The sequence below is a fragment of the Wickerhamiella sorbophila genome (genome assembly GCF_002251995.1).
Source record: "Wickerhamiella sorbophila strain DS02 chromosome Unknown contig1, whole genome shotgun sequence".
Lineage (NCBI taxonomy): Eukaryota > Fungi > Ascomycota > Dipodascomycetes > Dipodascales > Trichomonascaceae > Wickerhamiella > Wickerhamiella sorbophila.
Window position 1 is genome coordinate 2,385,001 of NW_020193984.1, and position 23,235 is coordinate 2,408,235.

Here is a 23,235-nt window from a genome sequence, read left to right on the forward strand (position 1 = left end):
GAGCGGAAACTATTGCCTTTCCTGGAACAACAGCGTCAGGCTGCGCAAGCATCGCTTGAGCCATGTTAAAGGTGCCAGCCGTAAGATATTTCCGGTTAGGTGCAACTTTGCGGGATAGCAGGGACTCAAGCTCTGCCCTTAATACCCTCGTATCGGAATCTGATTGAGTGCTTACTTTCTTGTTACCCATAATCAGCTCGCGCTCGCTGTCGCTCAAGTCTATTCCCAAATCTTCTGCTGCTTGATCTAACCACCCATTTGCCTTACCTTTATGCGCTTTGGAAGAATTTGCGTCTGCTATACGTTTTGCGAGGAGTACACGTTCTTTGAGACGAGCTAGTACCGTCAAATCAACAGTGAACTCTTTTAATTGAGTGCTTACAAGTTTCTGTAACCCTGCTAGTGGCCGAACTTCATCAGGGGAGCAAAGAACAACCGAAACGCCTCTTGCACCAGCACGTGCAGTTCTTCCGGATCGATGCACATACATATCCGCAGTGCGTGGGAGGTGATAATGTACGACATGGTCGACCTTGGGAATATCCAAACCTCGGGCGGCAACGTCAGTTGCTACAAGCACAGAAGATTTAGTAGCTGCAAAGCGTTCAAGAGAGCGTAACCGTTGCTTTTGCATCATATCACTATGCACACCAAATGCTTCCAGTTTGAGCTCCTTCAGTAAAGGAACAATTCTTTTCACAGCATCGACACTGTTCACAAATACGATTGTCTTTCCGGGGTACAAAAGCCCGAAATAGTATAGGTAACTATCTTTTTCCATTGCAGGACACTCGATCACGCTTTGAACAATGTTCTCTGCCACAGTCTGCTCAGGGTCGACATCAATGAAGCGGGCATTTTTGTTCAAGCCTAGTTTTTCTTGGAGAACCTGGCGAATATCGAGACTGCGGCGACGCTTACCTTTAGCAAGCTGTGACCAAAGATCAGGCTCGAAGGTTGCCGAAAAAACTAATGTTTGATGTTTTCCACGACCTAATATATCCAGAATATTGCCCAGCTCTTCGAAGCTATTGGATTGGACCAGCCGATCCGCCTCATCAAGCACAATAGTTGAGATAGCTGTGTACACATTTCGTTTGGTCCCGGGCATTTGTTCCAGAACCTGTAGTAACCGACCAGGCGTACCAACTATAGCCACTGGATTATTTTCAAGTAGACGCAGCTGTTTTTGAATGGCTAAGCCTCCTGTGAGGGCGACAACACCAGAAGTGTGCTCTGTTACAGCTTTTGAAATGATAGCATTCATGTGATCCTTGATTTGATGGGCCAGTTCACGAGTTGGAGCAATAATTAAAGCGACCGGGGTGTCTGGTTTGGCTAAAAAGGCTTCTATAATCGGCAATCCGTAAGCCAAAGTTTTACCGCTGCCCGTTGCCGCCTTGCCAATCAAATCTTTGCCATCCAAAACGGTTGGTATGCATTCTTGCTGAATTTTGGTTGGATTCTCGTAGCCTACTGACTTGAGAGCACCCAGAATAGCCGGATCGAGAGACGGCCAGGATCCCAATGATTCGATTTCGACTTCGACCTGGGCACCAGCAGAAGATTCAAGGTGAGAGAAGCCAGAAAGCTGTTCCTCCTTTTTTGAACTTTTTGTTTTAATGTCGGAGCTATTATTTTTTCCCTTTACAACCCGTGTCTCATCCTTGATCTCGTTTTCGAGGTCAGTACTGTCGGCAACCAAAAAACTAACCCCTCCGCCCTCTGTTTGTACTTCTACACCATCGATCTCTTCGAGGCCGTAGAAAATACCATCACCACTGCCCAAATCATAATCATCATCGACGGGTTTCCAATTCAAATCGTTTGAGTTGTTAACTTGGCGTTTTTGCACCTTCGACTTTTTTTTCATTGTCGATTATGAAATATAAACTGAAAGCTCCCACATGGTTTTAGCATTTCCCCGCAATGTCCAAGATAACTAAAACAGCTGCTGAGTGGCGTGCGATTTTGACACCAGATCAGTTTAGAGTTTTGAGAGAAAAAGGAACGGAGAGGCCTTATGTTGGCAAGTATGATAAAACTTTCAAGCCGGGAGTCTACGACTGTGCCGCCTGCGGCTCGCCACTATATAGATCGACCGCCAAATTTGATTCCGGATGTGGCTGGCCAGCTTTCTACGAGGCAATCCCTGGTGCAATTACTTTGCACAAGGACAAATCTCTCGGTATGATGCGTACCGAGATGACCTGTGCTAAATGTGATGGTCACCTTGGGCATGTCTTCTACGACGAGGGCTACAAACAGCCTACGAATGAACGCCACTGTGTCAATTCAATTTCCTTGACATTTAAACCCAAGTAAGAACTACATGATGTACATAAAAATTCATTTAGGATCAGCAAAAAGGTCGTCCGGGAACTCAGCCTTAGGCAAAAGCTCATAAGAGTATCCGTCAGGGTCGCTAACGAATGCGATGAATTTGAGCTTTCCGTCCTCCACGCGTTTGGTGATTTTGACACCCTTGGCTTCAAGCTTGTTCAAAAACTCCTGAACATTGTCAACGGCTAGACCAATGTGGCCGTAACCCTGGGGTTCTTCGTTACCAGTGTGGTAGACGAATTGCTCATCTTTTTCAGTACCGTAATTGTATGTGAGCTCAAGAAGTCCCTCGGTGTCATGGCGAGGTCCTGGGTTGTGATCGAAGGAAAGGAAGTAGAGAGTGAATTTTGCCTCGGGAAAATCACGCTCATCAACCAGCTTCATGCCGAGATCATTAATGTAAAAGTTTAGCGACTTGGTCTTGTCCTTAACCCGTAACATCGTGTGGTTGAAACGAGTGGCCTTGCCTGTGTTCTCAATGAGCTCGATCCAGTATCCGTCAGGATCCAGCGCAAAAGCAATGTTCTTCTGGCGACCATCAGCGAGTCTCTTCTGGAACTTGACACCATCAGACTCAAGCTTGCTGCAGAATTGCTCGAGGTTCTCTACAGAGAAGCAAATGTGGCCAAACCCGCGGTGGGGTTCCTTGTTGCCATTGTTGGCAACAAAGTTTTCCGCAGTGGCTGAATGATTGTGGCAAAGCTCAAGCAATCCCTCACGCAAGTACCAAGGTTTCTTTTCGTGCAAGGCTCCTTGCCCATCAAAACCAAGGAAGTAATTGGTGAACCCCAGCTCGGGAACTTTGAGGGTCTCAACAACAGTCATGCCAAAATGTTTGGCATAAAAGTCTTTTGATCGATTCGGATCAGCGATCCGAAACATAGTGTGGTTCAGCAGCGGCTTCGACATAGCAGATAGGTGACTAGAAATCTGGCTAACACGATTCATAAGCTTATTAGGCCAGACTCTTCATTAGCTTATCATGCATAATCTAGAGCTTTGTTCAGAGGAGTCTAGAGGATCTCCTAAACTAGCATTGCGCGTAGTTAGATATCAAAGAAACATGCCTGATCATTAGTTTTCTTAAATTGAATTTTCTATCGAAATAATGGAGCCCAACATACTTTCATGCCAGTTTCCATGGGCTGTTGTTGAATATAACTAATCATGCCGGCCACCATGATCCGGAGCGAGGCCCTGGGCCATGTTCTAAACGAGATGCTAAAGCTCAACGATGAGCTTCAAACAGTCATACTACTGAACACACAAGGTATGGTACTTGATAGCCGAGAAATTGAAGAAGAGTACAACCATGGTTTCGCTTTGCCGGCCAAGGTTCAAACGGAGTTGTACGCGGTTCTAATTGCCCAAGCTTGGACAGATGGGCGGAAGTGGACAGGCATAGATCTTGAAAATGTTCGTATATGTGTTGTTGGGAGCGGTTCTCTTTTGCTTGCGGTGGTCGCTGAACCAGGGACACCGTGGGGGCAGTTGAATGAGCTTTTAGATGCAGCGAGGCCAATCCTTGGAGATCTTAGCGGTAAAATAAAGGAGTGACGTATTTAATTAATTATTTTCAGCTGGTCAGTAAAAAAAAACCAGGAGAGCAGTGCATGCAGTAATTGGCAAAGAGGAGTTTAGATCACAAACATTAAAAAAATGCGTTAGCCCGGAATCGAACCGGGGGCGCATCGATGGCAACGACGCATTTTACCACTAAACCACTAACGCTATTACTGTAAGGGATAGCTGGCTATGTTTTATATACAAGAAAAAGTAGAAGATAAGTCGAACGCTTTACAATCGTCCATTATTATCGAGCTAAGAGAAAAAAATTTCACTTTAATTACCTACCAGGCTGTTTTATTAAGTAGTATCACTTGCCGTATTTTCTACAGTTAGATAATTCTTGTTTAACTTTGGGGGAAATTAGGGGGACAATTTCCCAAAACCGTCAACATGTCAACCCCAAAAAGTCGGCCCTGGTGATTACCCCAAAAAATCAGCTCGTTCCAATCTCCATCTAGAAGTGCAGGAATGTTGATAAACCCAGGGATTTGGCTGTCTGGACCCCTGGGGTCCTCAGAGTCGGGATAAAATGTGTAGGTGGTCGAGTTCGGGGGATTGATCCAAATCATACCTGATGGATGCTTGTAGTTGAAACTGCGAGGTGGGACGCTGGGAACCCAGTCGTTACCATTAACAGTTCCAGTGTATCTCCCACTGAAGATCTTGTCAAACTCCTTTGCGTAACTGGGATTTCCGGTTCTAGGAGGCTCAAAGGAGATAACAGCACTGACCTTTCCAAGTGATTTTTCGATAGCCAGTGCAGCAAGCTGAGCCATAGATGCCCCCATGCTGTGCCCAGTGACCACGATTTTTTCACCCGGGAACTGTCCAATTGCCTTTGCCAGCGCGGACTGCACAGCGTTCCAAGACTTATACCACTGGTCTTGGAAGCCGTAAAAGACTTTAGCATCGCCAGAGAGACCAAGTTCAGCCTTTGGGGATACCTGCCAGAAGGTTACGTCGTGTGTAACAGAGTCAACCGAGGATAGGTTGGTTCCCTGGTACGCGACGATGATACCTTGTGATTTTGAGTGGAAGATAGTAGCGCGTTGCTCATCCTCAGGGAGGGATATGGATTCAAGAAGCGTCATGTCGTCGATCTCGAGCCCCGGGTAGTTCCAAGTGCTAGTACAGTAGGTGTCCTGACACGCTGCAGCGGCATGTTGTAACAGAGAAAGATCAAAAGGAAGATCATTGGTAGGAGGAGGGAAGGCAAATGCCAGGGCAGAGGCTGCTAAAGCTAGCCAAGCACAGAGCGCTGAGAGGACCATTGTAGAGTAATAAATCCCGACCCCTTAAATATTCTCTACTACGATCATCATTGCAGTTCTGCATCGGCATAAAGTGTGCCGTACAGTTTAAAAGTATGCACAAGGATCTGCAACTGATTGATTCAGTGTAGATGGCCCGTGCTGAGAGTAACCAAGCGAAAAACCTAGCTCTCTTGAAACAACTAAGAGGATCTAATTTAGCTCTTAATGGTACTTCTAACGTTGGCTTTATATGTGTCTGTAATTATAGTTAAAAAAACACACCAGGTGAAGAATCTACTCACACGCGAAAGCTTGGCGCTTCTCTTACTCAGGTCAACCCACATGCTCGAAAGCTGCATGTATTCCGCGTTGCTATTTTGAATCGGAATCGGCTTTCGTGATAGATAGCCAAGTACATCGCTCTGCATGGAGAAGACTAGCTTCGTCTTCTGCTTTTCGTGATGGCAGATGGACTATTCCGCTTCTCGGCAGATCATTGTACTGCCTGATGAACAATAAACAGTACGAAGAACACTTTCTGAAAATCGGAGCTAGTTTCACACATGGCGACACGCCGCGTCCTTTTTTGCCGTCAGGGCTGAAACGCATATTCGACCCAGCCCTGTTTTCGGACCCTTGCAGCATGCGTTCCCTTCAAAACAGGGATCCTCGAAGTAAGAGCAAGAAAACTTTTGTACAGGATCAGCTTTTTGGAGACATAATCTTTGACTTGAAAATATGAATGTACCGAGTTTCTCACGTTGGAGGTCCTAAAACCAAGCAGAGCACAAATACGCTCAGTCACATGCAGCAGTGAAAAGGTGCAGGTGGCCTGAGTTACGTAGGGTCTGCTTGTGCAAAGTTTGTAATTAAACCAGGACTAGGTCTCAACTAGCACATTACTATGCTGTGCATGCACTGATATGTACAGATATACCCTTTGCTGGTTGAAAGTGTGTATACAGGGATCCATGAACTCGCTCATGCGCTCAATTGCACCAGTCCGTGGCAGCAGTCCCAATATGCAGATGGCCGGTCGCATCATGCTGTGGTTCGGATAATCTGTTATTTCTACTGGCACTTCCGCACACGTAGGTTCCTCATGTCTCAGAAGGCTTGAGTATAATATGTCCGAGGAGAATCTGGATATGCTATGAAGCACAGCCTTTTTCGAAACTATAGATAAGCTTGTGCCTATCAGTGCACGGTAAAAACCTTGCACTATATTTGGCAGCTACAGAGCAAATCATGACGGCACTAGCCGATATCTCGGTCGAATGTGGACAACATCCTTCACACCGGCGCGAAAACATCACTCAGTGGTACAATCTGCGGAAACAAAAAGGTTTCGGGTATCTGATCAGTATCATTATTTGTATACTTAGACGTTAGAGTAAATAATAGCGCAGAGTGCATCAAGTTCCGGAATCACTGACATTGCAGAAACATACTCGTTTTCTGAGGGGTGTCCGGCTGCCATGTAATGAGCCTGGCGAGTAGCGTTTGCTAGAATAGATGCAAGCTTTGTGGTTGATTTATCGTCACCATAAAGCGGCTTCAATTTGTTCAAAAACACGGATAGGCCGTTACTCACCAAATGATGAACGACCTGTGCAGCGTTGGGAGAGTCAATGATATCGGCAGTTTCATTGATCATCTCGCGCAAGTAACCTTCAACGATATCGGGAGCCATGACACTTCCAGGGGCCTGGCTAAGCACATAAGTCTCCAACTCATGGGGAGGGAGTAAGTTGGCCAAAAAGCTACTTGGACGAGGCTCAAGAGGCGAGGCATCAGTATCTAGGCGTTGCTCAGCGGAATCAACAGTGAATTGAATACGACTGATAACATCGACGAGCTGAGCAGCATTCAGTTCGGTGCGAACATCCGTTTCAGACAGAACAGCAGTAACAGCGGCCTCAACGCGCTGACCGAGAGGCTGCCAGCCTTTGTTGAGGAGCCACCAACTAAACGTGAGGTACTGTCTGTTTACATTGTCGTTGACATCACTCTCCTCCAACGATAGGCCCTTTTCCGACATTTCCTGCAGGCTGGCGAGATAGGTTCGTCTGCCGAGAATATTAAGCTGGATCCGAGTCAACAAGGTAAGCAGAGCCATGGTATAAACTAATGTGAAGGCACGGGTGAAGCTTTCGATTTTGATTCGTGACCAAAGGGCCGTTTTCGACGCGGTGGCCGAGGGGGAGGCAACAACAGCGATGGAGCCATCTAAAGACGCGGTTGCCGCATCAGTTTGCACGGAAGACGTCAAATCAGAAACCACACTCGAGCCAAGGTGGGCCTCGGGCTCGTCTGGATTTGAGGAGGGTCGAGGGGCCTCGCCCGAGTCTGCTGCCGAGGCGTCGGCCAGCTTCGCGTCCTGTGACTGTGCAGGTGGTGCTCTCAGGGCTTGAAGCTCTCGTTTCGCGCCCTCGACATCGTACTTTTCAAGGATCTGGGTTGCAACTGTGGGGAGAAGAGCAAGGGTCGTGAACGTGGCGTCTTTCTGGTTCTGCTCGAACCGACGCTCCATGTTGTCCTTAGCCATCCGCTCAAAAATAAACTTCTCTTGTAACTCAATGAGCTTGTTCTTCACAAACTGTACCATCATATATATGCCAGCGCTGGCGCCAATTGCCACAAAGAACTTGCGCCTATGGCGACTAAAAAAATCGCCAATCGTCATATGAAGAGGGGAAAGTGGGTGTGGGGGAAATTCGGGTGATTAATCACCGTGTAATTTCCGGACATCTACAGCTTGAAATAAATAGTGTTTATACTGAAAGCGGAGCAAGTCGGACTAAAACGTGCCCCTAGCTGCTCATTCGGGGCGGGCTTTTTTGTGGACTACTTGTGGCGGGCCACCTTGGCAGCTTTGGCAGAGTTTTTACGATCCTTCCTGCTAGGAGCATCGTTTTCGGTGGCTTCAATCTTCTTGATCAGCGTCTGGACCCGCTCAATCTCGCCCTGCACCAAATCAATGGGTTCGCCCTCGCTTCGAAGGTAGGCAAAAAGCAGTGAGCTCAGGGAGTATGCGGCCAAAGCGTAAGACATGGCAGCCTCTTTACCGCTGCGTTTTTCGGCCTGAGATTCAAGCGATTCATCCAGAATAGACCCAAGCTGGGCCTCAGCCGCGTCTATATCCATTTCGAACTCGTCCACCAGCTGCTGAAGTTTTTTGGCATCCATTGTCAGCAGGGAAAGAGATCAGCCTGCGGAATTGGGTAGGTTTAGCGCTGGGGATCTTGATATTCGCGAGATGTCTACACCCTACATATTGTATTCTGGCCGTTCGTCAACACAATCCGCTTTTCCCCGGGCCCTTTGGAAAAACCCAGTGGTTTCCAAGATGCATGAAACTGTGGGTTTGCGCATTCGACTGCGACGGATTACATCAGGCGCATCACAACAATCCAGAGCTTTAACTTCTTGCTCCTAATTGTGGAAATTTGCTCATCGCCCTAAGATTGAACATAACGTGCCGAGCAGAAAAAAAAATACCGGCAGTTGCGTGACCGATGAGCTACCGTCTAGACCAATTCTCCACACCGGCATGGGCGGCCCAGGGTCAACTGGACCTTAACCCAAATACTATTCCAGCCTATTTCAAAACCGCGCATCCGGACACCGCCGCTTCACCACACTTTGAACAGCAGCAGCAGCAGCAGCAGCAGCATTCGCGGTGGAGCGACATCAAACAACAACTCGAACAACGTCGAGACGGAGGAATCGACTCTGGCTTATTAGAAAAGTACTCCCTGTCCGAGAAATGGAAGGACGAGCTGAACACTACTACTGGGCAGGACGATGGCATCCAAGTATGGTTTTTGAACCGCAAGAAAATTCGCCGCATCGGCTATAAGCTGCTGCGCTCCAACCCCTTTGTGCCCTTCACCTTGCGAGGCCTTGCTCTCGTATTTGCTATCTGCGCGCTTGGCCTAGCCTGTCGAATCTACGTCCTTACCAAATCATATCCTACTGGCCAGCAGGCTTCGACAATTCTGACCATTGTAGTGGAGACTCTTACTGTATTCTATCTTGGCTACACCATTTACGATGAGTTCTTTGGCAAGCCGCTCGGCCTCCGTACTGCAAAGTCCAAAATGTCATTTGTCCTGTGCGACATTATGTTTACGATTTTCACGTCGGCGATTCTATCACTGGGGTTCGAGGTGCACGGCAGTGACGATTGGGCCTGTGGTGTTGGACTCGAGTACAATTCTACGTTATGTAGCCGTCAACGCGATCTGGTCGCTATGGAATTTGTGTCCCTGGTGATGTTTTTATTTACCTTCTTGGTCAGTATTTATCGAATGATGGAAACAGCTGCGCATTGACAAACCCCCATAAATTAATCTTAAGCGTATTTAATTCAAAAACATCTCTCATCCGTGTATTTTGCCTTAGCCTCGACGTCTCCAATTCACTGCTGAACTATTTTGGTCACGTGACTAAAAACCGCTACTGTACTTGTGGCGATCACCTAATCCATCAACATCAATGAGTCTGCCTAGGGCCACGGATATCCAGGGCACCTGGGAATACATTGCGAAGGGTGTGGAGATCATCATGGTCAAAGATTTGGCCAAGGGTGGTCTCACTACAGAGATGTATATGAATATGTACACTGCGATCCACAACTGCTGCGTAGCCACGAGCCAGACCCCGGCGCCGAGAAGCAGTGCGGCATTGGGCTCTTCTGCGCGTACGTCGCAGAGCCAGCTCCTGGGAGGTGATATCTACCAACGTCTCAAAGACTATCTCATCCACCACCTGGAGCATCTCCGTCGTGACGCCGAGCATCTTGTTGGGATCGACCTGATTCAGTATTACAACCAGTGCTGGCTGCGGTACACCATGGGTGCAAAGTACCTGGATCATATTTTCTCTTACATCAACCGTCACTGGGTCAAACACGAGCGCGATGAGGGTGGTCGTCAATCCGGCGTTTACGAAGTGAGTGTGCTGTGCTTGGTGTTGTGGCGAGATTATCTGTTCACGTCGCTTTCTCAGGCTCTGGTCGAGGCTCTACTGCAGCAGATCGAATCTAGCCGTGAAGGTAACCCTGCCCAGGTAACTCCGCTCCAGCTTGCGATTAGTTCGATGGTGTCAATTGGTTTAGACGATCAAAACAGCAAGCGCACGAGTTTATCCTTCTACACAAAGAACTTTGAGGAACCTTTCATTGAGGCTACTGCTGCATACTATATGGCTGAGAGCCAGAGGTATCTGAATGAGCATGGCGTTGTTGAGTATATGCGTTTAGTCGACCAACGGCTCCAAGAAGAGCATCAGCGAGTTGCCATGTATTTGCATCCCAACACCGAAGAACGCTTGATTTCGGTCTGTGAGAAAGTGCTCATTGAGGATAATCAGGAAATCATTCAGGACCAGTTTATTGTTTTGTTATCTGCCAACCGTGAAGAGGAATGCAACATCCTCTATCGCTTGCTCTCCAAGGTCCCCCACAGCCTGGAGCCTGTCCAAGATATGCTTACAACTTACGTTGAACAGCAGGGGTTGTTGGCAGTTGACGCACTTATTGCGGAGCATGAGGGTATTCCAGAACCCAGAGTATATGTTAGCACTCTACTCAAGGTCCACGATCACTTTGACGAGTTGGTGAAGAAATCGTTCGGTAGCTCCCCAGGGATGCTCAAAGCTGTGAATACTGGGTTTACAACTGTTATCAACCAAAATCTCATTGCCCGGCCTGCAGATAAAAATGGAAATCGAGCCAAGGACTCTAAAACTCCAGAGCTGTTGGCTCGATTCAGCGACTCGCTTCTCAAAAAGTCATCGAAAAACGCCGACAATGTTGATGTTGAATCCTCACTGGCAGGCATTTTGCGTCTCCTGCAGTTTGTAGGAGAACGTGATGCTTTCGAAAAACATTACACTCGTTTGCTTTCCCGCCGGCTTGTTCATCAAACTTCTGCAAATCAAGAAATGGAAATTAGTATGGTTTCTCGTCTTACCGAAGTCTGTGGTATGGATTACACTAACAAACTGAACAAAATGTTCTCTGATATTACAATGTCAACAGAGATGCAGCAGCAGTTCAAACAGCACAACCCCTATCCCTCCGTGGAGTTCACACCCATCATTCTTGCCGATGGCTTCTGGCCGTTGCCTCATCAAAAAGTTGAATTCTCCTTGCCTGAAAAGCTTCAGAAAACCCTCGAGCGGTTTTTGGTCTTTTATGAGGAGATCCACTCTGGCCGTAAATTGAAGTGGTTATGGAACTTTGGCAAAGCTGAGCTAAAAGTTAATTTTGCCAAATCATCGAGATCTGGATACGTTCTACAGGTCTCAGTTTTTCAAATGGTAGTTCTGTTGTTATACAACGACACAACTGTTTTAACAATCGACGAAATCATCGAAAAAACCGGTCTACCCGCCGAGTTAGCTATTGGAGCCCTGACTTACATTGTGAAGGCACATATCCTTAAACAGACGCCTGCTGCCGCTCCTTTGGGTGCGCCTGGTACGGAATACAGCTTGAACAAAGATTTCAAGTCCAAGAAAATGAGAATCAACCTTAACTTACCGCTGAAATCTGAACTCCGGCATGAAGCCACTGAAGCGCAGGCGCAAATTCAGGAGGAACGCAACATGTTTTTGCAAACTGTTATTGTGCGTATCATGAAAGCTCGCCGCGAGCAAAACCATGCGTCCCTAGTTCACGAAACAATGGAGATGGCTCAAAAACGATTCAGCCCCACCACCCGCGACATCAAAAAGGCAATCAGCGCGCTGGTCGACAATGAATACCTTAAGCGGGAGGGGACGGATCAGTATGTCTATTTAGCTTAAAAAGTGGCATTAAATTATTATGTGTCTTTAACTACGATTTCAGGTGTTGGCGCATTGCCAAGCACGTGGTGAATGGCCGTAGCCCAGCGGTCACGTCGGTATCGTGAGTCGGCTAAAAATACGGCGGCCCGTCTGTGTTCGTTATCCGCAGTGCTTATGCGCACTGAAGAGGACCATATAACCAAACAGCGGTCAATCTCTGTGTCCTGAGAAGTCCAACCGTTGGGGAATGCTCTAGGCAACGCTTTAACACCAGGGTTTGTCTGGTCAAAGTAACGGTCTCGATCCATCAGGTGGTCTCGAGCAAGTACGCCTGTGTAAAAGTATGCGTTTTTCATAGGAATGGACCGGTTGAAACGATAGTAAATTTGTTGCTTAGACGAGAAGCGTTGTGTGCGGTCGAGCTTTACCTCAAACAGGATCAAATGCGTAATCGTCAAAACAGCCAAATACTTGCGGAAGGAAGTGTACTTGTGGTTCTTCATATACAAATGGTCGCAATGTATCACACTTCTATTCCGGATAAGCTGTGAGGAGGAAAATGTGAATGCGTCGGCCATTGCCGCATCGAGTTGGGACTTGTCTTCGTATCTTACCATGCCCTCATCCTGTTCTGTAGCCAAACGAGCCATGTTATATCGATAATATGCTCGTTGGCGAAGGGAATCAGATTCCTTTCTCAACTTCCAGTAGGTGATGAGTTCATTTAGTTGTTTCACCCAGGTATCTCTGACTTCTAAATTTCCAACCGTGAAATCAACTGATTTTCCACTGATGAAAACAATTGAAAATCCTGTTTCAGATTTCTGGTGCGCAACAATAGCTTCTATCGTGGTCATATCTAACAGGCCGTCTGCTTCAACCAACAGGGTGGCACGTCGCCTGCGCTCAAATCGAGCATAAGCATCATGTGCATCAAATTCCTTGAGACTTTGGCACTTGAGAATCCAGTCGATGTTTCCACTCACATCCAAAGCGTATGGAGCATTTTCCCAGATCAGGGGTAGGTTATCGAAGATTTCTTGAGAAGGCTCCGCGACTTTACCGTTGATCATTGGAACTGGAGGACGGGCAAAAGAAGGAGATGAGAATGCTAGGAGATGTCCGTGTGAATGCAAGTACGTCACGTTCGCCAGCTGCTGGCGACGTTTACGACCAGACCATTGGCAATGGCGTGTGCAGAACCCTTCAACCGGTGCAGGCTCGAATAAAACCCTTTCACCATCTTCTTCACCTAGATTAACTTCTAGGGGGCGACTTTCGGGGTACTCACTAAGAAACTCAAGATCGAAAACTGGTCTCATAGCCCAAGATTGTAACAGATCGATGTCTGACTTGTCATTGACCCAGAGTAAACGATCGAACCGCCTCCATGCCACTGCTACCTTTGCTGGCAGTTCTGTAGTGATTTTGAACATCCCAAGACGAACTAGTACATCATGAACGTACCTTAGAATGCTGGAAATGACTATCGCCGGGCTTGATGTTGCGCAGAGGACTTCACGATAACTCACAATTTCGACCTTCTTTTTGCTCAAGACGGATTTCGCCGCTTCTGTTATAAGAGACGGAGGAATCTCAATTAGCAAGTCAAAATCACTCACATGGACTTTTAGTGGACGAGTATTCAGATCATATCGTAAAACCAAATAGAGAAAAACAAGCAAAGAAGAAACTGCAGAACCATTCTGGGCCTTAAAAATGTAAATGTGCGTGACAGGACGGCGAGCACCCTTTTGTTGGGTGTTGTAAAACACGCCGGGGTCTACGAAAGCTTTCTTTTCTTTAACTTCGACAACTTCAGTACGCCATAGTGCAACTGCGAGATCGACAGGTGAATAAATGCTGGCCTTCCAGTCTTGAGTTAGGGTAACTTTAAAGCGAAAGCTGCGCGACCATAAGTGTTCCATGCGACGCTCAACTTTATCAACCTCGAGCCCTTTGTAGAAATACAATGCAACTGGAGCTTCTTCATCGCCAGTGTGTCTTGCAACAACAGTATACTCTTTCCAGCGGTCAATCAACACAGACTGCGAGGTGAACTCATTCAAGGGTGCATTCTCTGCCAAGGGCTTGCGGACTTCACGAGCTTGAACAAGAAACCGGCGAACAAAAAGCACTTCACCTCGCCTCTTGTGAAGAATATGGTCAAACCCGCGCATGTGACTATGGTGTCCGGTACGAAAGTCGGCGTTTTTCATCTGAAGTAAAGGGGCAACTAGTTCTTGGACGTTATCGTTGTCTTCTTCTTCAGGCTCGGGAGCATCGAGTATGAATGACTTTGGCTCCTCTAATGATTGCCTAGCTGAGAGGGTTTCAGTACGCACCTTTTCGAGTGCTTTGGGAAAGTCATCGTCAACTTGTTTACGGGCTGGGATGGTGGTTACAGCCCGTGTGAGCGGAGGACGGGACCCGTTGTTATGGTGGTGGTGGTCGCGGGAAGGAGCAGTGTCGGGACGAAATTTCGGTCGCAATTGGTCCAGCTCCGTACTTGAAACAGTCGGGTTCTCATGTTCGCTTTCTGGACTCATGTTACGTTCAAGATCGTCTTTAAATGCTGGGGTGCTGGTCCGAGGCGATGCAGATGTGGTGTGTGCAAGACTAAGAGCTGCCTGAACGGTTGTAAGTTCAGAACCACGCAAACTGGTTGTCAACCGGACTGGAGTTTCTTGAACATCAGACGCCAAACTTGATGCGGGCGTGTGGAATGTGTCAGTCGTCGATGCATCACTTTGGCTGGTTTGCTCAGCCAGGGCGGCTACAGGTTGTTTCGGAGCAGCCACTTCACTACCCACACTCATGCGCGGAGAAATAAGGGAGCTCGCAGGCGACAGCAACGGAGTGGGCGGAGTGCTAGCAGACGTTTGACTCGACAAAAAGTCAAGACTCGGGGCCTGTCTGTTGAGGTAGCTTGAAAACGTATGGGTGAACGAGCTGCTGCGCTTTTGTGCGGGCTTGGATGCAGCGGGATCAGAACTAGGATCCAGAGGCACCGGATCAACATTAACCTCTGCGGCGATGTTGCGCTCGGCGAACGACTTGGATCTTTTCCTGCGGCTATGCTGATGATGTGAGTGGAAATATTTCTCCCTGATATGACCGGATTGGCTCTCGGAGCGCTTCCGCTGGTCCTGCTCCAAATGTTTGAGATCTCCATGGGCGATAGTCTCAACCACGTCCATTTCAAAGTGATTGACAAGGTCCACCTCGCCCGTAACAGACTCTTTCGTGAACTTCTCAGCAAATTTGTAGAGCGCTCTTGTAATTTTATGCTCTTTCATGAACGCCGACGGAATCCGCCCTATAAGCACACAACGGGTGTCGCGGTAAATGCATTGTGGCGTGGCGTGGTATAATTGAAACGCAGTATATGAGTCCTTACGGAGATAAGCATTGTCGAGCACGTTGTTCGTGTGTCCGCTGACTCTCTCTGGAGGCGGCATTCAGCCAGCAGTAAACTCCGGTGCACTTAATGCTCAGAGCCCACTGTCGCGGATTAAGCGGGGTAAGGTTTGGGGGGTCCCACAAGAAATACCGTAATATGGTTAGGGCAGGGTGGAAGAAAGGTTACTACACAAGGCATCTATTTTGTGGAACGGTTGATAAATGTGTGGTGATTTTTATGATCTTTTAATAAAGCTTTGAAACGATGATCCCCCAATGGGCGCATTGCATCACATTTAGATGGCGGTAGACAGAAGCTCGTTGAACTTGGTGAGCTCACGGGCGACGGAAAGATCAGCAGTACGGTCGCCGATATCGACGACGAGACCGCCCTTGATTGCAGGGTTGACAACGTTAGAGACCTTCAGAGTCTGGTTGGCGCCGACAAACTCGGACTTCTCCAGAGCAGCGGTGATGCGCTTCATGATAGAGCTGTCGAGCTTGGTGGCAGAGGTAACAACGGCCTCAACGCGACCATTGTACGCATCGGCAAGGACCTGGAACTGGCGGATGACCTCAGGCAAAAGGCCCATGCGGTTGTTGGAGGCCATGACGTCGAGGAAGCCCTTGAAAACGTTGTCAGCTTTGAGCTGCTCGGTGACGATCTTGATGACGCTCTCCTGGTCGCTCTTGGTCAACGAGGGGTCGGTCAGAATACCGCCGGTCTTGGGGTCGCGGGCAATGAGGTCGCTGAGCTCCTTCAGGGACTTTTCAGTGTTGGCAATGGAGGAGGCCTTAGCGGAAGCCTCGAAAAGTGCAGTCGCGTAGGTGCCGTCCAGGCCGTAGAGCTGAACAGGAACCTTGACGTTCTGAGTCGCGTAGGTGCGGCGAGCAACCGAACGCAAAGGAACAGAAATACGACGGAACATGGTCGGGGATGGAAAAGGTGTGCTGGCTGACCAATGGAGTTAGGTTATTGTGCTTAGGTAACAACACCCATAGCCCCCCGCAGCACCCCTGCCCGTCCGGTTGGGCCCCGGGAGGTCCCCTACTGAAGCTCGAGTTCGCCTGGGTGATTTCTTTGTCAGCGCAAAAATGAAAAGTTTCCCGGGACGGGTGTTGGCCCGTCTATACAACGCGCCTGTTCTCAGAGTTCACGCTCGTTTTATATCTACTGAAGATTCCTCGATGGGTGCTTCAGGCTCCCCCGGCCCCCGTCGGGCTCGCAAGTCTGTCCAAGGCGAGTACTCGGACAGTGCAGTTTCCCACCAGCTTCAAGAACAGCTGGACGGTCTTGATTTAGTACCGTTTGGCTCTAAGCAGAACTTGACCGAGCTCGAACAGCAGGATCTCAATATCAAGAAGCAGCTGCGCCTCGTCAAGACCGCAGTGCGCATGAAGGTGCCTCGCCCGATTGCTCCCTCGCTCCGTTGGTACAGATGGCCGCAGTACCCTTATTTACACAAAGGCGGCCCCGTCAAGGCTTTGACCGTCACTCGTCACCCGAGTTCTGGTCGTAACAATACTGGTCGTATCATGATCCGGCACCAGGGTGGTGGTAAGCAACGACGTGTACGCATTGTGGATATGTTTCGGCTGGCAGAGGGTGTCAACACCGTGAAACGTATTGAGTACGACCCTAATCGGAGTGCCCATCTTGCTTTACTCGAAAACGACCAGGGTGCTTTGTCTTATATCCCCGCTACCGTGGGTATGCGGGCTGGTGACGAGGTTGAAAGTTTCCGGCAGGGCGTGCCTCAACGGATCACAGACGCTATGGGTGGCTCGGTTGACCCTGGTATTTTGGCTGGTCTAACAGCCAAGCGTGGTAACTGCTTACCGCTCCGTATGGTTCCTTTGGGCACTGTTGTTCACAATATTGGAATGACCAAACTCGGTCCTGCAAAGTTCTGCCGGGCTGCTGGTACATATGGCCGTCTTTACGAGAAGATCCCTGAGAGAAACCGTGCAGTCGTCCGCCTTCAGAGTGGCGAAACCCGTTACGTCGCTCTGGACGCTTGTGCTACTATCGGCATGGTCTCCAACCCCGACCATCAGCACCGTTCGTTCGGTAAGGCAGGGCGCTCTCGAAACCTGGGTATTCGCCCTACTGTTCGTGGTGGTGCGATGAACAAATGCGATCACCCACTAGGTGGTGGTCGTGGTAAATCTAAGGGTAACAAGATCCCCGTCTCTCCTTGGGGTGTGATTGCCAAAAACGGCTTCAAGACCCGCCGGGGTAAAAACGTCAATCGCATGGTTATTCGTGGCCGTCCTCGTGGCAGCCAGGGCGCTAATTAAGCTTATGTACATAAACCTGTTTAGAAAAAAAAAATAAAATATACCTCATTGGTCTCCCACTTTTGGGTTGGACATAAGAAAATCGTACCAGTCTCCCATACTCAAAGTATCCGGAGCCTCACCAAAGTTATCGTCGCTAGAGTGGGTGCCCGTGTCCTCGCTGACATTGAAAGCATCCATAATATCAGCAGTAACTCCAGATAAGGGCAGGAAGAACTCTTTTGCAACGTCTGTCGAGCTGTTGGCCGATCCAGGAGCTTCAGGGAATAGGTGTTCAGGCTGGAAGACCTCTTGGATGGGGGCAGCTTGTTGAGTGACCATAGCAAGTTTCTGGGAATCTTGTTCAAAGCCAGGACTACCTCTGGGTGAGGTGGACTCAAAGCGTGGCGTGGTTCCAGTTGGCAGTAAGGATTCTGGAGTGCCTGCTGATGGCTCACGAACAGGCATGTTATTAGCGGACGAGGGAAGGCTAGGCTTGGAGTTGACCTGTTCAAGCACTTCACGTTCGCTGTTCATAAGCTCGGTTTCGCCTCGCTTGCGTTTGCGGAACGATCTCAGGAAACGGTTCTTGGTTTCGGTATTGTTCTTGATATAACCGGAAAGCTTAGCGATTCTCTGGGCCGTCGAAGAATATTTGGCGAGTTCGTCTAAGCTTTGCATCAAACTTGCCAAAGCTGCTTGAGCGGACGCGACCACTTCGGTGCGACTGGTTTCCGACTGGTAAAAGAGAAGAATTACCGCACTGAAGCATACATAGACGGTGAACGATGGCATAAGATGCATCTCTTTGTGTTTGCGAATATTCTCAAGAATGCGAACAATCATATGTGCCGCCTGAAAGGCGATTCCCCAAGAGGGGTACTCACCTCGGCTTTTGGAAAAGTGTACCACCTGCGGTCGGTGAGCCAGGCACAATACCGTGTAGTATGCGAGGTAAAGATTGGCCTGTAGCACTTTGTGGTTTTCGACTTCGCGAATCGAATATCGTAAACATGACGGCAAATGATTGATCCATGAGGCTAGAGCAATGTCACATTGAGAAACATCTGGCATACGATCGAGCATCTGCATACGCTCCGCACCAACTGTGTATTGCTGGCGCTGTACCATACCCATGATTTCGTTTAGTTTGACCAGAGAAATAAAATACTGCACATGTTCCTCGTTAGGCGGATATTTTGAAGGTGCACCTGAATCGCTTTCGTCAAAGTCCTCAGCAACAATCATTGGCATATCACTATCTTCAAGGTTCAGCATCATGGGTCTGCCGTAGGCTACAGCCGTGGTGCGATCACGTACAAACATAGACCAGAAGATACGCTTGCACATTCTCGCCCCAATTACCGAACGCTGGGGGGCCGACATCCATAAATGAAGGCCGACACTTTGAGCCAACGTGATTGCCATTCTGGACCAGTAATAGCCATTGTGTTTGATCTGCTCCGGACCGTCAACACTGAGGGACAGAAGCAGTGCAGCTTTGACTGAAACTACGCGGTCAGTTTCATAATCGACCTCGAACAGGGCTCTGGCCCGTTTGTAGAACGTCAAGGTAGCCACCTCAGGCAGGCCATTTGAGTCTAGCAACGCGGGATGTCGGCACGCGCGGCTGGCAGCACAAAACAAGGCCTGCTTCAACAACAACGGTGGCTGGTGGTCGCGAGAATAGTATTGTTTCAAGAACTCGGTCTTGTTAATCACCGGCAATGTCGGATGTATTTTCTCAAAAAACGTCTCTACGAGGGCATCGCTAACGTCTTGGGCGGGTAATAAGAAGGCACCTCGGATCTTCAACACGGTGATATCTTCCTGATCCAGCTGGCCAAGTACACTGGAGGTGCCTAAGAGCTGCTCGATCAGACGAGCGTAAGTTGTTTGATCGTTGGCATCTGGAGCAATGAGGTTGAAATGAGAGGTTGCCCCCAAAAAGGATACGTCACCTTTGCGGTCGCTTTTTGTGTCGATAATTCCCCCTGGGGTCGAGGTGGCCGTGGACGCCGCACTACCAGCCGATCCAGGTGGCCGAGACGAAATATCACCGTCAGCCGCGCCGTTACGACTTGGTGACATTCTGGCGTCTCGTCCGCCTGAACTCGCCGATTTGCGGCTCTTGTTTTCAGGAATGCGGCATTCGCAGCCGAAGGCAATACAATTGGTGCACGGCTGGTGAATCATAACATCGCAGCGCACTTTTCTGGAGTGGCACACCTCACAGGCACGCGTGGCGCGGGATCGTGCGCGGCGAAATTGCGTCGCCCGCTGGCTTGGGCTGTCTGATTCGCCGCGACTAGACTCAGAGCCCTTGGACCCAGACTCTACTTTCACCCTTGAAGATGGCATTTATTGTGAAGAAACCCCTCCTCGGATCGGTCAATTTGCTTGGTATGTCTAGCGAAAAATGTGCGTCAAGTAAGGGTGTCCTGGAAACGTCGGACTCACAGCTCGGTTCAAAAGGGCTGGGGACTAGGTTTTTGGTTTATTAGTAAAGAAAAGTTAAGGCGCTTGGACGAAAACCAATAACCGGATGCAGGGTCCATTTAGTCATAATGCGATAGAATATTCGTGCATAGGCGTGAAAAAAGAACGTTAAAATCTGCGGGGGCCGAGAGAAGGCCAAAGTTGGGCAGAGGCGTTGCTAAACGACTCGAAGGGTAAGATAACTATTCATAGCTTAGCTCAGCTAATTACATCAGTTACGAAGTCTCCCGCCCGGTGCCTGCACTAATTCGTCCTCGTCTTCATCACGATTCCAGGGGTCTGTGGACTCACCGCCCGCATTCTCGTCGTCCGAGAAGATGTCATGATCATCGCGATTGTCAGCACTGAACATGGTCTCGCGGGTCTGAACGCGATGCACTCCAGATTGGTTGACGGGAGGCGGTTGCAGATCGTCCTCCTCGCCTTCGTCGCCAGAGCCATTGAGAGAACCAATCTCGAACTCCTCGGCGTCAGGGACGTACGAGCCATCCTGGGAGAGCTGTGTGGACATAGCATACTGTCTATTGTTAGCAGTGGGGGCCCAGATCAAGCAGATGAGGCCGAAGCTCACGAAATAAACAATATTGGGCCACCCGTCGCTCAGCAGCCACTTGGTTTTCCAGTAGTTGTTGATAAAATCTTTAAGACGCTGAGTCGATGTGAACAAAGTGTGCAAAAGAACAAACAAAAACAGTGCCAAGGCAGAGCCAATGAGAATCCACCACAGCAAGCGATACATGCGTGCCTTGACTTGCTGGTGACGCTCAGTAAGGTAGGCAGTTGTACCAGCCAGAGAGCGCAGAGTCCATATATACGAAGCGACCATAGTTATGGATAGAGGCAAGAACATCAACAACTTCAGCGTGCCTTCCTCGTCCTCTGAAAACATAAGGTAAGAGTCCAGAGCGTACAGAGCCGCAGCAAACCACTGGAAGACGGCCAGAATACCAGCATATTTTAGGCGACGTCCGAGAGTTGGGAACACAACCGAGTAGCCCATGGACACAATGAGCAGCAAAAACAACGTCAGCGCGAGCCGGCCCGCACCCAAAACAGATACAATACCAAGGTAGGCTTTGTGGCCGGCACCAGCCAATCCTGATTTGTTGTAGTCAACAAAATACCCCCATACTAGCCACTGCTCCACAGGCATGAACACAGCCAGACCAGTAAGGTATTTCTGCACAGGGAGCACGTCGTGACGGTATCGGTAAAAAAAATAGCCCCAGGTGGCAGCAAACACGGTGTAGGCCACGGCCATGACGAAGTGGAAGGTCAGCAGCGAGTACTGGCTTGCTGGCAAATGGCCGTACGCATTCATGAAGTGCACGCTGGCCTTGTACTTTTCGAAGCGGTCCTCCAGCGGGAAAGTCACCACGCAGTAGTAGTTGGTGGTGGACACGTTATAAATGACCGGTTCGGACGGCAGGGTGATCGGAGCCGACCAGATATCTGCTCCGGATTCTTCCTCGTCCTCGTGACCGTAGTTGTTGATAATTACTTTGCCATAATCGCTTTCCGGACACAGGCCGTGATCAATAGCGTCGTGATCGCACAAATACTTTATGCCCTGTCGGCCATTGCTATCCTCGACCGGAACACCCAGCCTGTCGATATCCTGGTATGCGAAAATGATTAGCGACACCTTGCCGTTTGAGTCGCCCGTAAAGTCAATCTCAATTTGCGAGTCGAAAGGCCCTCCGATGTCCTCTTTTGAGTACACGCCAGAGCATATTTGGCGGTGTCGCGATTTATTCTCGAGCACTATCTCGTCCTCCATCTCATTCGCCGCATACGTGCATCCCACAAGGCTCGCTGCCAACGTCCACCACTTTAGGTTCATCCTATTTTGTTTGTTCGAGCCAAGTTGGGAACTTTAGGCAGAGTTGCCGATCCGCGAATTTAACCCTGTCATCATTATGTCAGCAGCAGCGGGCCCATTTTCGGGTCGCACAGCTGCCGCCGCCAGCGGGATATTGGCGGCGGCATATGTGGGGCTTTTTTTGTGGAGAGAGTGGACGAGTAGGAGGAGTTTCAAAGTGGCCTCAGGCGTTGATGGTCTGGTCGGTGAAACGGCGATGGTGCGTATTGCTAGTTTATCGGAAATTACTCAGTGTGAAATTTATGGTAAACTGGAAATGTGCAATCCTGGCGGGAGCGCAAAAGACCGAGTTGCTTTAGCGGTCGTTGTTGAAGCTGAGCGGATCGGTCGACTGCGTCCGGGCCATCCAGACTGGGTCGTCGAGGGCACTTCGGGATCTACGGGCATTTCACTTGCTGTTTTGTGTCGATCTCGGGGGTATGTGGCCCACATCGTTGTGCCAGACGATACTTCGGCTGAAAAAGTGGCTTTGCTAGAGGCTTTGGGCGCAGTGGTGCACAAGGTGCGTCCAGCAGGCATCGCCGACAGCGGTCACTATGTAAATGTTGCGCGAAGGCTGGCTCAGGAGGTCAATGACGACCCCTCTAACGACACGTTGGCGGTATTTGCTGATCAGTTCGAGACCCCGGTAAACTGGCGTGCCCATTACACCACTACTGGGCCTGAGATCTGGCGTCAGGCCAACGGCCAGTTGGATGCATTTGTGACCGGCGCGGGAACTGGCGGCACAGTGGCCGGCGTCTCGCGCTTTCTCAAAGAAAACCTGCCACATGTGCAAGTAGTGGTAGCTGATCCTCCGGGAAGCGGCATTTACAACAGAATCAAGTTTGGCGTCATGTTCGACACTGCCGAGAGGGAAGGAAAACGCAGGAGACACCAAGTAGACACTCTGGTGGAAGGTATCGGTCTGAATCGAGTAACAGCGAATCTAGCGGAGGCGTTACCCTATATTGACGATGCAGAGCGCGTTTCTGACGCAGATTCGCTAGCAATGGCGCATCATTTGGTCAAGCACGACGGCCTGTTTGTGGGCTCGTCGTCGGCGGTCAATTGTGTCGCAACGTATCGGCTGGCCAAAAGACTAGGACCCGGCCACACTCTTGTGACCATCCTTTGCGACAGTGGATCGAGGCATCTGTCCAAGTTCTGGGCCGCAGAGCTGCAAGATACCGAGCTACTGCTGGATCTAAAATAACTTTTTTTTGACAT

General features: G+C 49.3%; 15 protein-coding genes across 15 annotated transcripts in view; 6 read left to right on the forward strand and 9 right to left on the reverse strand.

Moving 5' to 3' along the window:
• B9G98_01484 (ATP-dependent RNA helicase MAK5) overlaps window positions 1-1,873 on the reverse strand; it is a gene marked incomplete at both ends in the record, with an annotated part of 1,911 nt that extends 38 nt beyond the window's left edge. The window contains one exon of the mRNA XM_024808042.1: window positions 1-1,873. This exon is cut by the window's left edge and continues 38 nt beyond it. Within this exon, the coding sequence (XP_024663810.1) occupies window positions 1-1,873 (1,873 nt within the window).
• Window positions 1,874-1,929: 56 nt separating this feature from the next.
• B9G98_01485 (Peptide methionine sulfoxide reductase B5) lies at window positions 1,930-2,325 on the forward strand (the record flags this gene model as incomplete). Its single annotated transcript, XM_024808043.1, has 1 exon — window positions 1,930-2,325. One exon carries the CDS (start codon window positions 1,930-1,932, stop codon window positions 2,323-2,325), a length of 396 nt encoding a protein of 131 aa, XP_024663811.1.
• Window positions 2,326-2,349: 24 nt separating this feature from the next.
• On the reverse strand, window positions 2,350-3,252 carry B9G98_01486 (Lactoylglutathione lyase; the record flags this gene model as incomplete). The annotated part of the gene is made up of 1 exon (XM_024808044.1): window positions 2,350-3,252. One exon carries the CDS (start codon window positions 3,250-3,252, stop codon window positions 2,350-2,352), a length of 903 nt encoding a protein of 300 aa, XP_024663812.1.
• Window positions 3,253-3,510: 258 nt separating this feature from the next.
• Window positions 3,511-3,900, forward strand: B9G98_01487 (hypothetical protein; the record flags this gene model as incomplete). Its single annotated transcript, XM_024808045.1, has 1 exon — window positions 3,511-3,900. One exon carries the CDS (start codon window positions 3,511-3,513, stop codon window positions 3,898-3,900), a length of 390 nt encoding a protein of 129 aa, XP_024663813.1.
• A 356-nt stretch (window positions 3,901-4,256) lies between these two features.
• On the reverse strand, window positions 4,257-5,183 carry B9G98_01488 (putative feruloyl esterase A; the record flags this gene model as incomplete). Its single annotated transcript, XM_024808046.1, has 1 exon — window positions 4,257-5,183. One exon carries the CDS (start codon window positions 5,181-5,183, stop codon window positions 4,257-4,259), a length of 927 nt encoding a protein of 308 aa, XP_024663814.1.
• A 1,363-nt stretch (window positions 5,184-6,546) lies between these two features.
• On the reverse strand, window positions 6,547-7,851 carry B9G98_01489 (Peroxisomal biogenesis factor 3; the record flags this gene model as incomplete). The annotated part of the gene is made up of 1 exon (XM_024808047.1): window positions 6,547-7,851. The coding sequence occupies one exon, from the start codon at window positions 7,849-7,851 to the stop codon at window positions 6,547-6,549; it is 1,305 nt and encodes a 434-aa protein (XP_024663815.1).
• A 161-nt stretch (window positions 7,852-8,012) lies between these two features.
• On the reverse strand, window positions 8,013-8,354 carry B9G98_01490 (hypothetical protein; the record flags this gene model as incomplete). Its single annotated transcript, XM_024808048.1, has 1 exon — window positions 8,013-8,354. One exon carries the CDS (start codon window positions 8,352-8,354, stop codon window positions 8,013-8,015), a length of 342 nt encoding a protein of 113 aa, XP_024663816.1.
• Window positions 8,355-8,683: 329 nt separating this feature from the next.
• B9G98_01491 (Regulator of phospholipase D SRF1) lies at window positions 8,684-9,502 on the forward strand (the record flags this gene model as incomplete). The annotated part of the gene is made up of 1 exon (XM_024808049.1): window positions 8,684-9,502. One exon carries the CDS (start codon window positions 8,684-8,686, stop codon window positions 9,500-9,502), a length of 819 nt encoding a protein of 272 aa, XP_024663817.1.
• Window positions 9,503-9,665: 163 nt separating this feature from the next.
• B9G98_01492 (Cullin-1) lies at window positions 9,666-11,981 on the forward strand (the record flags this gene model as incomplete). The annotated part of the gene is made up of 1 exon (XM_024808050.1): window positions 9,666-11,981. The coding sequence occupies one exon, from the start codon at window positions 9,666-9,668 to the stop codon at window positions 11,979-11,981; it is 2,316 nt and encodes a 771-aa protein (XP_024663818.1).
• Window positions 11,982-11,998: 17 nt separating this feature from the next.
• Window positions 11,999-15,424, reverse strand: B9G98_01493 (Sporulation-specific protein 71; the record flags this gene model as incomplete). Its single annotated transcript, XM_024808051.1, has 1 exon — window positions 11,999-15,424. The coding sequence occupies one exon, from the start codon at window positions 15,422-15,424 to the stop codon at window positions 11,999-12,001; it is 3,426 nt and encodes a 1,141-aa protein (XP_024663819.1).
• Window positions 15,425-15,661: 237 nt separating this feature from the next.
• Window positions 15,662-16,294, reverse strand: B9G98_01494 (ATP synthase subunit 5, mitochondrial; the record flags this gene model as incomplete). Its single annotated transcript, XM_024808052.1, has 1 exon — window positions 15,662-16,294. The coding sequence occupies one exon, from the start codon at window positions 16,292-16,294 to the stop codon at window positions 15,662-15,664; it is 633 nt and encodes a 210-aa protein (XP_024663820.1).
• Window positions 16,295-16,460: 166 nt separating this feature from the next.
• B9G98_01495 (54S ribosomal protein RML2, mitochondrial) lies at window positions 16,461-17,666 on the forward strand (the record flags this gene model as incomplete). The annotated part of the gene is made up of 1 exon (XM_024808053.1): window positions 16,461-17,666. One exon carries the CDS (start codon window positions 16,461-16,463, stop codon window positions 17,664-17,666), a length of 1,206 nt encoding a protein of 401 aa, XP_024663821.1.
• Window positions 17,667-17,711: 45 nt separating this feature from the next.
• B9G98_01496 (Cutinase transcription factor 1 alpha) lies at window positions 17,712-20,006 on the reverse strand (the record flags this gene model as incomplete). The annotated part of the gene is made up of 1 exon (XM_024808054.1): window positions 17,712-20,006. One exon carries the CDS (start codon window positions 20,004-20,006, stop codon window positions 17,712-17,714), a length of 2,295 nt encoding a protein of 764 aa, XP_024663822.1.
• A 349-nt stretch (window positions 20,007-20,355) lies between these two features.
• On the reverse strand, window positions 20,356-21,987 carry B9G98_01497 (hypothetical protein; the record flags this gene model as incomplete). Its single annotated transcript, XM_024808055.1, has 1 exon — window positions 20,356-21,987. One exon carries the CDS (start codon window positions 21,985-21,987, stop codon window positions 20,356-20,358), a length of 1,632 nt encoding a protein of 543 aa, XP_024663823.1.
• A 76-nt stretch (window positions 21,988-22,063) lies between these two features.
• Window positions 22,064-23,221, forward strand: B9G98_01498 (Cysteine synthase 2; the record flags this gene model as incomplete). Its single annotated transcript, XM_024808056.1, has 1 exon — window positions 22,064-23,221. One exon carries the CDS (start codon window positions 22,064-22,066, stop codon window positions 23,219-23,221), a length of 1,158 nt encoding a protein of 385 aa, XP_024663824.1.
• Between the last annotated feature and the right edge of the window lie 14 nt (window positions 23,222-23,235).